This window comes from Polypterus senegalus, chromosome 2 (genome assembly GCF_016835505.1).
Source record: "Polypterus senegalus isolate Bchr_013 chromosome 2, ASM1683550v1, whole genome shotgun sequence".
Taxonomy (NCBI): Eukaryota; Metazoa; Chordata; class Cladistia; order Polypteriformes; family Polypteridae; genus Polypterus; species Polypterus senegalus.
In genome coordinates this window covers 176,808,414-176,822,450 of record NC_053155.1, presented here as the reverse complement: position 1 = coordinate 176,822,450, position 14,037 = coordinate 176,808,414, and the positions used below count along the sequence as shown (strand labels likewise).

Genomic DNA, 14,037 nt, shown 5'->3' with positions numbered 1-14,037 from the left:
TGGTGTGCCTGAACAGGTTTCTGACATTTATTAACCCTTTATTCTATTTCTTTAAGGTGAATGCTATGTTACCCTAAAATTATTCTTCCACACCCTACACCCATAATGCTACCCAGTAAATGTGAATAAGTCAAGGAACATGTAAAATGTTCAACTTTGTGTGTTTTTCCTTATTGTTATGAATCACCATTGAAACTCAACCCAAAAATTGGATCAGGTCAGCAATGCACTGGCAACTGTCAAGTTCTAAAAAGGAGGAAGAGTGAATATAAAAAATCTGAATGCCAAATGAAAAGTTCAATAATACTGGACCAAAGACTCAGTACTGGGTTACAAAGTTACAGCACTTTGAAACAACAAATAAAAGAATAAAAGTGATCTTTCCTCTTGCCACATTTTTCAAGTGTTGATTATTAATATGTTGCATCATATACTATAAATACAAATTCTTATCATATACATTATTTTTGTGCAGACACAGTGGCATGTTGGTTAGTGTTGCTGACTCATAGACCTGATGCCTATTCAATGTGTGCCTGAATGTTTTCCCTATCTCTGGTCTTCCATCCACATTCCCAAATATGTATTCAGTGCAAAAATACAAAATTAAAGGTTACAGCAGAGTTTCTACTGCCTGTTTTAAACAACAGCTACTGGTATGAGCTGTCATGGCCAACAATACCACACATTAGTTCATTACAACGCCAACTAGTTTATGGGATGAGGCTTTAACATTCAGACAGTGTTACATCATAAAAAAAAAACTGAGGACCTGTAGGCAAAAGCTTCAAGGTGTACAATGAACTGTACAGGAAAGAATTCATTGACTAGACATTGGTCCCCAAAGTGTTACTTGTTATAAAAGTGGGAAGATGTACTGTATGCAGAGAATATAAACCAAACACTGTTTAATAGGCAAACAAATTGAAATTCCTGATTTTAAAGACAATATTACTGAAAATGCAATGTAAGTGGTATGATAAAAACAAATTAGGCTTTCCTTATTTTGGGGTATTAAGCTCCAAAATAGTGGCTGCAAGTTAAATGCTCACACTGGACTTGTTGCGAAGTGCTCTTCCTCCCTGCCCTGTGGCATCAAGAAGGGCCCGTTTCAGCTCCACTAGTTGATCAAAGGCTTTTCTGTCCTGTGGACTTGGGTCTTTTGAGTAATCCTTGCCTTCATACAAATACATGTGGGCTGTAGGATAAATAAAGCATTTTTAAAGGAATGTGGGGTTGTTACGAAGAGATATGATATCTGCAAATGCACCAAACACTTTCACAGTAAGTACCATCCTTGTCACAGAGCAGCTTAAAGACTCATAAAATTAAACAAACCTGGTAAAAGTGACATAAGGGATCAACTGTTGGAACTGTACTTGTTACCTAAATCCTTCTTAGCCTCAAAATATCACTCACTACCTTAAGTCTAACATAATATTGTAAGAAGCAACTCTAGCTTCCTTCAGGATGACAGGATGAGTTCTTGCAGATTTAGCCTTCAAATATTACCAAATGACTGTATTTTATGTTTCACATGATCATAAGGTTTTAGATACCTGCCTGACTGTGTAACATAAACACAAAAATAAGATAGTGTCTTTCTTTCTAAAGATAAACACAAAAAATAAAATATAAATCATTGTGTACTGGAAAAAGAACAGAAGAACCTACTCTGGTCTTCTGGTTTACAGCCTTCTGCTTCAGGGACAGTGGGGGAAACATCTGAAGCCCACATGCCTTTCTCGCTTTTGCCCAGGATCATTTCAAGGTCTGCATCCTGGATGGTGCTTTCTTCAGTTGCCAAAAGCTTATCCACTCCAAACTTTAAAATCTCACTTAACTGTGCAACACATCATTCAAGAAAAAAATGAAAGAGGAAAAGAAATAGGAGAAAAAAAGTGTAAACACATGCTCATTGATTAAAAGTGACTGTACTGCTAAAACTGACTAACCCAGCTGTATTCCAGTGGTACAAAGTTTTGAAACCACACACTGCAAATGTACTGCACCACAATATCATGTCACATTCTGTGTGAAGTTTGAATATCTTCCATGATAGTCAAGATTTGAACATGCCAGGGTCTTCACACAGAAAGAATTTTATGTAACTTCATTCATAACCCAAAGCTAATCTGTTCAGATAATGCAAAAGCAGCTGTGCCTGAGAAGATGGCAATCCTCAATTCATTCAAGTAGAAAGTGCAATTAGATTGTCTGTGTCCCAGAATTGTCCTGCTGTAGTGGCCAGGTTGTGTAGAGTGAGAACAGATGGCCTCTGACAAGCTGCCTTGCTCTAAGGCCAGAAGCCTGTTTATTTCTCACTGACCTGAAACTGATACATGTGTTGTGTCTGCCACAAGTTTCAACGCAGTATGGGTGACATATTTGAAACAATCTCACTGATGATCCAGTCCACTGTATTAATCCTGCTCTGTTGAGGTCACTTAAGGGCAACCAGATATTGGATGGCGATCTGTGCAGCCAGTAGGCTGAAATCTTACCTGGACAGGATTAATCATAAGTGCCTGGTAATATGGATAAATGACACACCTCCCTACAGCATGCTAATGGCTTTTTCTCTTACGTTTGGAGACATATGGGGCATTATGGACACAGAAAACTAACAGTGTAGTCATTGCCTTGTTATTACTTAAGCTTTGATCAGGCATTGTTCAATGTGTACATCACTGGGGAAAAGCTTTGTAGTATCCATCTCCCAAAAGTTGACCCATTAGGATGGCAGGAATCTCCCACAGCAGACTGTACAAAAAAGGCAAACAGACACAGACCTCCCAAGGCATAATTAAAAACCTCATTATATAACTTGGACATTAAGAATTGCATTAGGAGTGTATACTCTATGGCATCTTCCAATAACCAGGAGAAACTGAAAACACTGTTAATTTGGAATTTAAGAGATTCAGCTTAGCATTTTGATACACAAGTCTTACTGTTATAGCATCTAATTAAGTTCTTCATTGCTCCAAACTTGTTTGTGATTGTCTTCTGCTCGTTTTTCCTCAGTGATATTGTGGTGAAGCATGCTGAAATCTTTTTTTTTTAAAGCCAAGTGGTACTGAATGTCTTATGGTGAAAAAATGATTCACCAAAAACCTTTTTATATTTGTACAGGGTGACCATATTAGTCTTGATATCATCTACATCCAAGGAAGCCCTGGTGTGAAAGAGATATATGGAGAAAAGGGGGTAAAGAGAATGGCTCTTTGGGGGTACCCTTGCTTGTGTTCATCCATTAAATGGTCACCTAGCACCAAAAATGTGACCTCCAGATTGATAAACCCAATGCCCAAACAATACCTTTGATACTTTCCCATATAAGGAGGATGTTGTCCACTGGGTTTATGCAGTCCTCAAAATGCTCTTTCCATTCCTAAAGAATATTCGCTGCTGAGGCCAGTATTCTCTACGCTTGCTGATTAAATTCTTGGCAAATTTCAGAGTACTCTTCACAAATTTTCAAAGTGTGCACAAACTCTTAAATGCTTTCTGAAACACGTTCAATGTGGGTTCTCCAAATTTCACTCACATACTATCTTTTGCTTTGGCCACTGATGTAGCTGATGCCTTTTCATCTGTTGACTCTTCTTCTAGCATTGTAGTGAAGGCCTCTTTCTACAACTTAACAGCTTCCTTTACTGCTGGTGTTTACCAATGTATACTAGGGTTGCCAATCTGACAAGTAACCTTCTACACACAGCTACTTGCAGGTGACTCTACTATTTATATTTTGAAAACTGTCCATTCAGAAACTATGTGAACTCTCACAAAATGACTAACAAGGTCTTCCAGAGTTGAAAGTTGAACTGTCACAAAACTTAGAAAGCTGTGAATCTTTCCCAGTATACTCTCCATACCAGTTTGGGTCCTCTATGTCAAGGCTGCCCATCCACCTGGACCAACTCTTCAAACACTGGTAATCAGTTCACAGTTCATCAGCTCCTTTCATTTAAGTGTCATGAATATATGGCCTTACAGCTGAGAAGACTACAAATTTGATCACTGAGCTGTGGACCAAGGTACTCTCACGCCATGTACCATTTTGATCATCCTTGTGTTCAAACATGGCATTAAATGTTTGACATTTTATGACTAACAAAGAAATCCATTGACAATACCAATTACATTCCTGTTAATCACATTTCTCTAAGTATTCCTTGCTACACATTTGAAGACTAAATCCAAAGTCTCTACACAGGCAGTGTATTCTGAACAGCTGTTTGGTGCTTACATGTAAACAAAAGCAAAAGTTTTACTCCCTGCAACTCAAATTCATAACGAGGCAACAGCCATATCCACAGAATCAAACTCCTCTGTACAGCATCAAGCTAGAAGCTTTAATTGTATGGCCACACCAACCTGAGGCATGACCCAGAGGCAACTCCAAAGCAGAAAAGTGGCCACACTTTCAGTTATTGACCAAGAAGTCTAGATTTAGAGTCATTACTGTGCATGGAGGGAATTCTGACTATATCCTGCACAAGTTCCATCTCTGTTCTCCACCAGAGAAGTTACATACTCTGTTCAATCTTTTGATTTCCACAATCTAGATCATTTGAATCTGTCTCAGTTTTGACTGTTATCTAGGTGGCACTGCATATGACTTCTATCTTTTACACAGCTCCACTCAGCTCTTGCAGACTTAGCATGACTGGGTATGTGGGCCACCAGGGAATCAATATTTCTAATGCAATTAAGTGGACAGGCAATGAAAGCATCAGTGCATATAATACAACCTAGATTAACTTGGACATGTACCAATGCATGCAGTATGTGAAATAAAAAAGGAATAAGACTAAACCCGCTTTGAAAGTATCATGACAGTGGGTAATGAATGCACTAGCAGATCTTTGCATGTATGATATTAATATTGAGTACGTATCAAGAATGGGTCATCACCCAACAATAGCACAGTGATCAAAATCAAACCTTGAGAAATGGGGCCAAAGGTAGATTACAAGACTGAGGAACAGCCACTGAGATTCAATTGTCACAATGTATTTTAACATTGTTGTCTATCATGCACATGATGTCCTTTTTAACAGGATACTATATTTCATGCCAAAAGTCTAGGAAAGTCCTGGAATGGGTCTGGGAACATAATCATGTATTTACTTTAATTTACTGTAGTGACCTGCTTAGTCACCGTTTCTCTGTCCAGCTGATTGCTTATTTGCATTACGAGTTAATCTGCAACCCTAACAAAACAATGAAACAGGCATGGGTCAACATCCCTATGTCACTTTTTTCACAACTTGGCAAGTGTAAGCTACAAAGAACTTAGAATCTTCTGAGGGAAACTGATTTGCCATTAGGCTAGTTTGCTAAACAAAAGTTGCCACTACCCATTTCCAGGTTGTATATTTTTAAATTGTTAGGTATGGGGATGTTGAATACCTTTTAGATGTTATTATTTGGGCAAAACAATCACTGAGCTGTCTTTCAATGCTTACCCAAGAATAAAACATTAATTGAAAGCAAACAACAGAATGTGATTCTATTCTATATCAACTGGCTTTTACCAGACCTGGCCCCTCAGCTATTACCTGCACATCCTCCAACACCGAAAGAGATGAATCCCGCAAAGAAAACTGTCCACTTTCTATGACAGTGTTGGTCAGCTTCAACTTTGATGTAGCACGTCTGTACACTATTTCCTCCACAGTATCTCTACCAATGAGGCGAATTATCTTTACAGGCCTGCAGATTGTACAACAGTAAAAAGAAAAATGTATTATAACAATGACTTAGAAGACTGTTGAGTGCTTTCATCTTTAGTAACACTATAATAACAAGAAGGCATGTCTTTAAAGATATGCTATTGGCCTAATTTTAAGTTCAATTACATTAGTCTTAAGCTAAAATATTACACAAGATAAAAATGCTGTCACAGGTTCATGAAAATTTAAGAAATTAACCATTTGACATCCTGCCTGCTTGAACCTGCAACAAGTAAATACTGTTTTGATAAGCACTGCTCAGTAATTCCCTTGACTGTCATGTCTTTAAAAAGTTAAAAACGAAAATGAATCTCCCTAGAGGATTTACTTAATTCCTCTGACTGTTTAGGGGTACAGCATATCACTAGGTCAGGGGTGGACAAAGTCATTCCGGGAGGGCCACAGTGGCCGCAGGTTTTTGTTCCAACCCAGTTGCTTAATTACAAAACAATCCTTGTCAATAATTACATTTCATGGCTTATTAGTGCTTTAACTCTGCTATGTCAAGTCATTCTCATATCATAGATTTTTTTTTCCATTCTAAGGATATCATCCAAATACTTTGAAGTGTTAAACGGATGAGTAATTCTCAATCTTTCACTTTTTTCTCTTCTCTTTCCTTCCAAGTATTTAATTAAACCAAATAGTGCACGATAAATACACACAGGTATAAAGGGTAACAAGAAAAATGGATAACTGCTGCTTTTTTTTTTCTTTTGCATCTTATCTATACTAATAAAAGGCAAAGCCCTCACTCACTCACTCATCACTAATTCTCCAACTTCCCGTGTGGGTGGAAGGCTGAAATTTGGCAGGTTCATTCCTTACAGCTTCCTTACAAAAGTTGGGCAGGTTTTATATCGAAATTCTACGCGTAATGGTCATAAATGGAAGCTGTTTTTCTCCATTTACTGTAATGGAGATGAGCTTGAACGCCGTGGGGACGGAGTTTCGTGTGACATCATCACGCCTCCCACGTAATCACGCAGTACATAGAAAACCAGGAAGACCTCCAAAAAGCGCTGAAGAAAACATGCATTATATAATTGAGAAGGCAGCGAAACAATAAGAAAGCGATTGACATATACAATCATGTTCATGAGTTCTGCTACTTCGGAAACAAAGCACGATGTAAACCTACAATTTAAATTAAGTTCTTAGACAGGCTGCCGCTGGCGTTTGTAATTTAGTGCCTGCCCATATAAGGCCGTCCGTCAGCGGCAATCCAATAGCAAACTCCCACTAAATATTCACGGGTGAAGGACTGTGCTTATGGAGAGGAAGATGAGATGGTCAGGGTGGTGTTTGACACAAACTCAGCGAAACTGTGAGAGAAAGTTTTAAGTGCCAGGACTAAGGTAACATTAAATACAGCCATGGACATAGCACGAGATGGCACCAGCACAGCTGGGAACCTTCGATGCATGTACACCGAGCGGCTCACGGAACTGACGAGTGCACAGATAAAGGCAACAGTTCCAAAGAGCGCTGAACAAAAACCGAATTACACAATTGAAAAGGCAGCAAAAAATATGAAGCGTCTGATAAGCATATTCATAAATCCAGCTACTGCGGAAACAAAGCACACGGTGGAAAAAGTCAATGTCCCGCTAAAGGAAGACAGTGTAAAAAAACCCGTGCATGCAGTGTGTCAGGTCTCAGATAAAGAAGAAGACGAGCTGTTTATTGATGCAGTAAGAAACGAATCGATGAAAGAAACCTGTCATCTTTACAACGATTGACAAACACGGAATGTAACTTGAACACAACACATCCTACAAATACGAACCTGATTGAAAGAAATAATGATAATCAAATCCTTGATGACAGCAACACTCAGTAACACTCACAAAACAAATACTGTATATTGACAGTCATGTTACGTTATTTTTAAAATGTTCCCTTTTTCTAGCTTTTTTAACACACTACTTCTCCGCTGCGATACGCGGGTATATATATATGTATATATATATTCCGATCTACATACTCGAATAATGGATACTTTATTCGCCATCAATGATTGTTTTGGTAAAGCCATACTCAGTGTATTCATTAGATGAACGGTAAAAAGTAAGAGCGAGGGAGGATGCAGGCTGTAGTGGCGTCAACTCTATCTGAATTGCGCGATCACATTTCAAAAATATATCTTTTCAAGTTCTATTTAGTCCATATTTGTCAAACTCAAGGGCCACGGGCCACATCCGCCCGGCGTAATTATATCCGCCCCGAGATCATTTTATATACTGTATTATTGTTATTAATGGCCCAGGTATATGAAGCGCTGGTAACACAATAAACTACAGATCCCATAATGCAGCGCTTCAGCTGCCTTGCTAACACTTACCGTTAATCAAGTCTAGCTTATGATGCTGCAAGTTATTGCGAAGCTAGCTCACGCGATGCTGAGAGAAAAGTTGATTCTGAAAATAGAGCCTTTAAAACCGATGGGAGGCTGAGTATATGTTTACTGAACCCGTGTGTCTCATTTGTGGAGCTAATGTGGCTGTAATTACAGAATTTAATCTAAGACGGCACTATGAGACAAAACATCAGGGTAACCTGAATGCAATGCAGAAGATACAGAAAGCAGAATAATTAAATAAGAATCTGACACTTCAGCGGACGTTTTTACCCGTGCACAATCACAAAGTGATTTCAAGTGAAGCTGCTTTTATGGGAGACACAAATGCACCAGTGCAACTTTCCCACTTTCCCTGTTGCCAAGTAATGTTAAACCAAGTCGTCACTACGGTGTTCCCAAATACGCACTTTGCTGATAAACTGAGCGCACTGAGTTTGCACGGCGCTTTGGTGACTTTGAAGAACAAAAAAAGTCCGTCTACATGCGGCTCGAACCTTGTGCATGTTTGGTAGCACATATCTGTGTGAGAAGCTCTTCTCAGTGATAAAGACTAACAAAACAGCACACAGGAGTCGCCTCACTGATGAGCACCTGCAATCCATCCTGAGAATCTCCACAACACAGAACCTCACACCAAACATAAACGAACTTGTTGCCAAAAAAGATGCCAGGCGTCCAGCTCTAAAATGACATATGAGCAAAGACAACTGAATGATTTGATTTGTTATTGCTGAAAGGAACACATTTTATTTATATTTCCAGGTTTTGTTATGCAGCATGTTCATATTTGAATTTGTATAATTTTGACAGGATATATTTTTATGGAGAGCAAAATCTTTTGGGATATTTAAAATCTAAGTTTATTTTTATATAAAATTACATAAGAGTAAAGAAATTTGAATGTTTGTTCTTTTAATGTTTACTTTATTTCTAACTTGTATAATTTAGACAGGATATATTTTTATGGAGAGCAAAATATTATAAGTTGTTTAAGGTTTGAGTTGATTTATTCAGGAATAATATTCCTGTCTGTTTTTACCATTCCTACCAAAGATATTTCTGTCGACTAAATAAAAATTCCTTCTATTTAAAATTTAAATAGAACTTGAACAAATACGATAGTTCATAATATCCACGCAGACTTGCACGTAAGAGCGGGAGTTATCCATTTTAACAAGCAGCGTATTGCACTGATACTGAAATAGCTGTGTGTGTATATATGTAGATATGTATGTATATGTATATATATGTTTATATATGTGTGTGTGTGTATGTATATATATATATATGTATTTGTGTGTATATATGTGTGTGTATGTATGTATGTGTGTATGTATATGTATGTGTATATATGTAGATATATATATGTATGTATATATGTGTATATGTATAGATATGTATACTGTATATGTTTATGTGTGTGTGTGTAAATATATATATATGACAACAACACTCATCACTCACAACAGTGACAAAACAATTACATTGACAATCATGTTACGTTATTTTCAAAATGTTTCCATTTCTTTTTCATTGCTTCTTTAGCACACTACTTCTCCGCTGCGAAGCGCGGGTATTTTGCTAGTTGTTTATAAGGAGCAATTAAAAAACAGAGAATGTAGCTGTTTAAGACTTAAATAAGCAATAAGGGTTCAAAATCTTAATGAGAGAGATAACTAAAATGAAGCAGAAGTGTTTCAAGAGCAATAAGTGCTTCTTAGTAAGCAATTGGGTTGGAACAAATACCTGCAGCCACTGCGGCCCCCCAGGAATGACTTTGCCCACCCCTGCACTAGGTGATACTTCTGCTGAATTCTTATATAGTAAACAAAGTTTCTATGATTGCAATCTGAATGACTGACATAAATGTGTAAAATTAATGCAGAAAAAACTGACACCACCTTTATAGAACTAAGCACTAAGTATGTTTTAAAAGTCGTGGCTGACAGCCAGGGTCCATGCCTGGCTGGGACACCCCTGCACTCTGTATTCATAGGGAGCAGCCCTGGACGGTGCAATACCTCCCCCATAGATGCTAGATGGCCGCCCAAAGAACCCAACCCGAGTTGGAGTGGTGCCTCCGTTTCCTGCAGAGCTCCATGGGAATTGGACTTGGGTGTAGCCCTGTTGGGTCCCGCAGGCACTGCCAGGGGGTGCTGCAGCTGGGACTCCTGAGCCCGTATGGGCAGCGTATTCACCACACCCGGAAGTGCAGCCGGAACTCGCCAATCAGCCACCTAGAGCACTTCCGGGTTGACTATAAAAGGGCCCAGCAACCACCACTCAACAGCCAGAGTCAGGAGGAGGAGAACAAAGCCTGACGGAGGAGTGGTGGAGGAAAACAGTGTTTTGAGTGCTTTATTGGTGTACTAGGGACTGTATTGTGCCTGTGGGAGTCACGGGGAAGACATGCCCCACAGGTGAAGAAAATAAAAACTTATTTTGTGTGAGTCTGTGTTGGTTCAGGCACCTATATAGCACCTTTTACAAAGTAAAAATGACTATTACAGGATAAACAAATTACAATTTTAACTATATTTACAAATTTATTTTAGATGTTAGTTTGTGCTAGATAATTTAAGTAACATACTTTATATTGAAACAAAAGTTACCTTAATCAGATTTTACATCAATAACAACATGACAAAACTTACTGGTGGCTTTAGAGGATATTTTGTACTGTTTTAAGTAGGCTATATCTTAAGCTAAAAAACACATTTCTACCATTTAGTGTTAGACTATACAGTTTTAAAATAAATTCAGATCTTCAAACATTTATATTTAATGCTACAATTATATTGAAAATAACATGGCATTTGTAGAGTACAATAAATTAAAAATAACCACTCATTCTGTAAGTGAGATATTTCATTTTCACTTCCTAACTGAACGGATAAAGTCAAAAAGCACATTAGACTAAACCTGCCACTCAGCCATCGGGACTCAAGTTTGCATAGTGTTACATTACGTTAATGCTTCTAATAGCTGGGGTACTACATGTGTATATGGTCTTTTTTTTTTTTTTATATAAACAGGCACCTCTTCCTAATATACCAGTGCAAATGCACACACAAACAGACATGTATACAGTCATACCTGTTCTGACCAATCCTGTGTGCTCGAGCAGCAGCTTGTAGATCATTCTGAGGATTAAAGTCACTGTCTACAAATATCACTGTGTCTGCAGCAGTCAGATTCATGCCAACTCCACCTGTAAAATAGAACGAACCGCATATAAATATATACCAGACAGATACTGTACTTTGTTAATCCCAAGGGGAAATTCACATAGTATAATATTAACGTTTACCCCCCCTCCCCTCCCCCCGGGTGGAATTGAAGAGTCGCATAGTGTGGGTGAGGAACGATCTCCTCAGTCTGTCAGTGAAGCAGGACAGTGACAGCACATTGTCGCTGAAGCTGTTCCTCTGTCTGGAGATGATCCTGTTCAGTGGATGCAATGGATTTTCCATTATTGACAGGAGCCTGCTCAGTGCCCGTCACTCTGCCACAGATGTCAAACTGTCCAGCTCCGTGTCTACAATAGAGCCTACCTTCCTCACAAGTTTGTCCAGGTGTGAGGCGTCCCTCTTCTTTATGCTACCTCCCCAGCACACCACCATGTAGAAGAGGGCGCTCGCCACAACTGTCTGATAGAACATCTGCAACATCTTATTGCAGATGTTGAAAGACGCCAGCCTTCTAAGGAAGTATAGTCAGCTCTGTCCTTTCTTACACAGAGCATCAGTATTGGCAGTCTAGTCAAATTTATCATCCAGCTGCAATGCCAGGTATTTATAGGTCTGCACCCTCTGCACACAGTCACCTCTGATGATCACGGGGTCCATGAGGGGCCTGGGCCTACTAATATCCACCACAAGCTCCTTGGTTTTGCTGGTGTTCAGTTGTAGGTGGTTTGAGTCGCACCATTTAAAAAAGTCCTTGATTAGTTTCCTATACTCCTCCTCCTGCCCACTCCTGATGCATCCCACGATAGTAGTGTTGCCTGCAAACTTTTGCATGTGGCAGGACTCTGAGTTGTATTGGAAGTCCGATGTACATAGGCTGAACAGGACCAGAGAAAGTACAGTCCCCTGCGGCGCTCCTGTGTTGCTGACCACAATGTCAGACCTGCAGTTCCCGAGACACACATACTGAGGTCTATCTTTAAGACAGTCCACGATCCATGCTACCAGATATGAATCTACCTATATACACAGTGGTGTGAAAAACTATTTGCCCCCTTCCTGATTTCTTATTCTTTTGCATGTTTGTCACACAAAATGTTTATGATCATCAAACACATTTAACCTTTAGTCAAATATAACAAAAGTAAACACAAAATGCAGTTTTTAAATGATGGTTTTTATTATTTAGGGAGAAAAAAAATCCAAACCTACATGGCCCTGTGTGAAAAAGTAATTGCCCCCTTGTTAAAAAATAACCTAACTGTGGTGTATCACACCCGAGTTCAATTTCTGTAGCCACCCCCAGGCCTGATTACTGCCACACCTGCTTCAATCAAGAAATCACTTAAATAGGAGCTGCCTGACACAGAAGTAGACCAAAAGCACCTCAAAAGCTAGACATCATGCCAAGATCCAAAGAAATTCAGGAACAAATGAGAACAGAAGTAATTGAGATCTATCAGTCTGGTAAAGGTTATAAAGCCATTTCTAAAGCTTTGGGACTCCAGTGAACCACAGTGAGAACCATTATCCACAAATGGCAAAAACATGGAACAGTGGTGAACCTTCCCAGGAGTGGCCGGCCGACCAAAATTACCCCAAGAGCGCAGAGACGACTCATCCGAGAGGTCACAAAAGACCCCAGGACAACGTCTAAAGAACTGCAGGCCTCATTGCCTCAATTAAGGTCAGTGTTCACGACTCCACCATAAGAAAGAGACTGGTCAAAAACGGCCTGCATGGCAGATTTCCAAGACGCAAACCACTGTTAAGCAAAAAGAACATTAGGGCTCGTCTCAATTTTGCTAAGAAACATCTCAATGATTGTCAAGACTTTTGGGAAAATACCTTGTGGACTGATGAGACAAAAGTTGAACTTTTGGAAGGCAAATGTCCGTTACATCTGGCGTAAAAGGAACACAGCATTTCAGAAAAGAACATCATACCAACAGTAAAATATGGTGGTGGTAGTGTGATGGTCTGGGGTTGTTTTGCTGCTTCAGGACCTGGAAGGCTTGCTGTGATAGATGGAACCATGAATTCTACTGTCTACCAAAAAATCCTGAAGGAGAATGTCCGGCCATCTGTTCGTCAACTCAAGCTGAAGCGATCTTGGGTGCTGCAACAGGACAATGACCCAAAACACACCAGCAAATCCACCTCTGAATGGCTGAAGAAAACAAAATGAATACTTTGGAGTGGCCTAGTCAAAGTCCTGACCTGAATCCAATTGAGATGCTATGGCATGACCTTAAAAAGGCGGTTCATGCTAGAAAACCCTCAAATAAAGCTGAATTACAACAATTCTGCAAAGATGAGTGGGCCAAAATTCCTCCAGAGCGCTGTAAAAGACTCATTGCAAGTTATCGCAAATGCTTGATTGCAGTTATTGCTGCTAAGGGTGGCCCAACCAGTTATTAGGTTCAGGGGGCAATTACTTTTTCACACAGGGCCATGTAAGTTTGGATTTTTTTTTCTCCCTAAATAATAAAAACCATCATTTAAAAACTGCATTTTGTGTTTACTTGTGTTATATTTGACTAATGGTTAAATGTGTTTGATGATCAGAAACATTTTGTGTGACAAACATGCAAAAGAATAAGAAATCAGGAAGGGGGCAAATAGTTTTTCACACCACTGTAAACTGCTCAAAAAAATTAAAGGAACACTTTGAAAACACATCAGATCTCAATGGGAAAAAGAAATCCTCCTGGATATCTATACTGATATACCTGTAGACTGGGTA

At 39.2% G+C, this 14,037-nt stretch overlaps 1 protein-coding gene across 2 annotated transcripts in view; it reads right to left on the bottom strand.

The window, feature by feature from the left end:
- Positions 1-14,037, bottom strand: part of chd1l (chromodomain helicase DNA binding protein 1-like) — a 91,825-nt gene that overhangs the window by 17,327 nt on the left and 60,461 nt on the right. The window contains exons 13-16 of one of the 2 annotated variants that reach the window (XM_039744964.1): positions 11,200-11,314; positions 5,568-5,721; positions 1,675-1,843; positions 1,053-1,198 (exon numbers count right to left, since the gene is read on the bottom strand). In XM_039744964.1, the coding sequence (XP_039600898.1) occupies positions 1,053-1,198; positions 1,675-1,843; positions 5,568-5,721; positions 11,200-11,314 (584 nt within the window). The remainder of the gene's footprint in view (positions 1-1,052; positions 1,199-1,674; positions 1,844-5,567; positions 5,722-11,199; positions 11,315-14,037) is intronic. The other variant, XM_039744965.1, reaches the window with a different exon arrangement.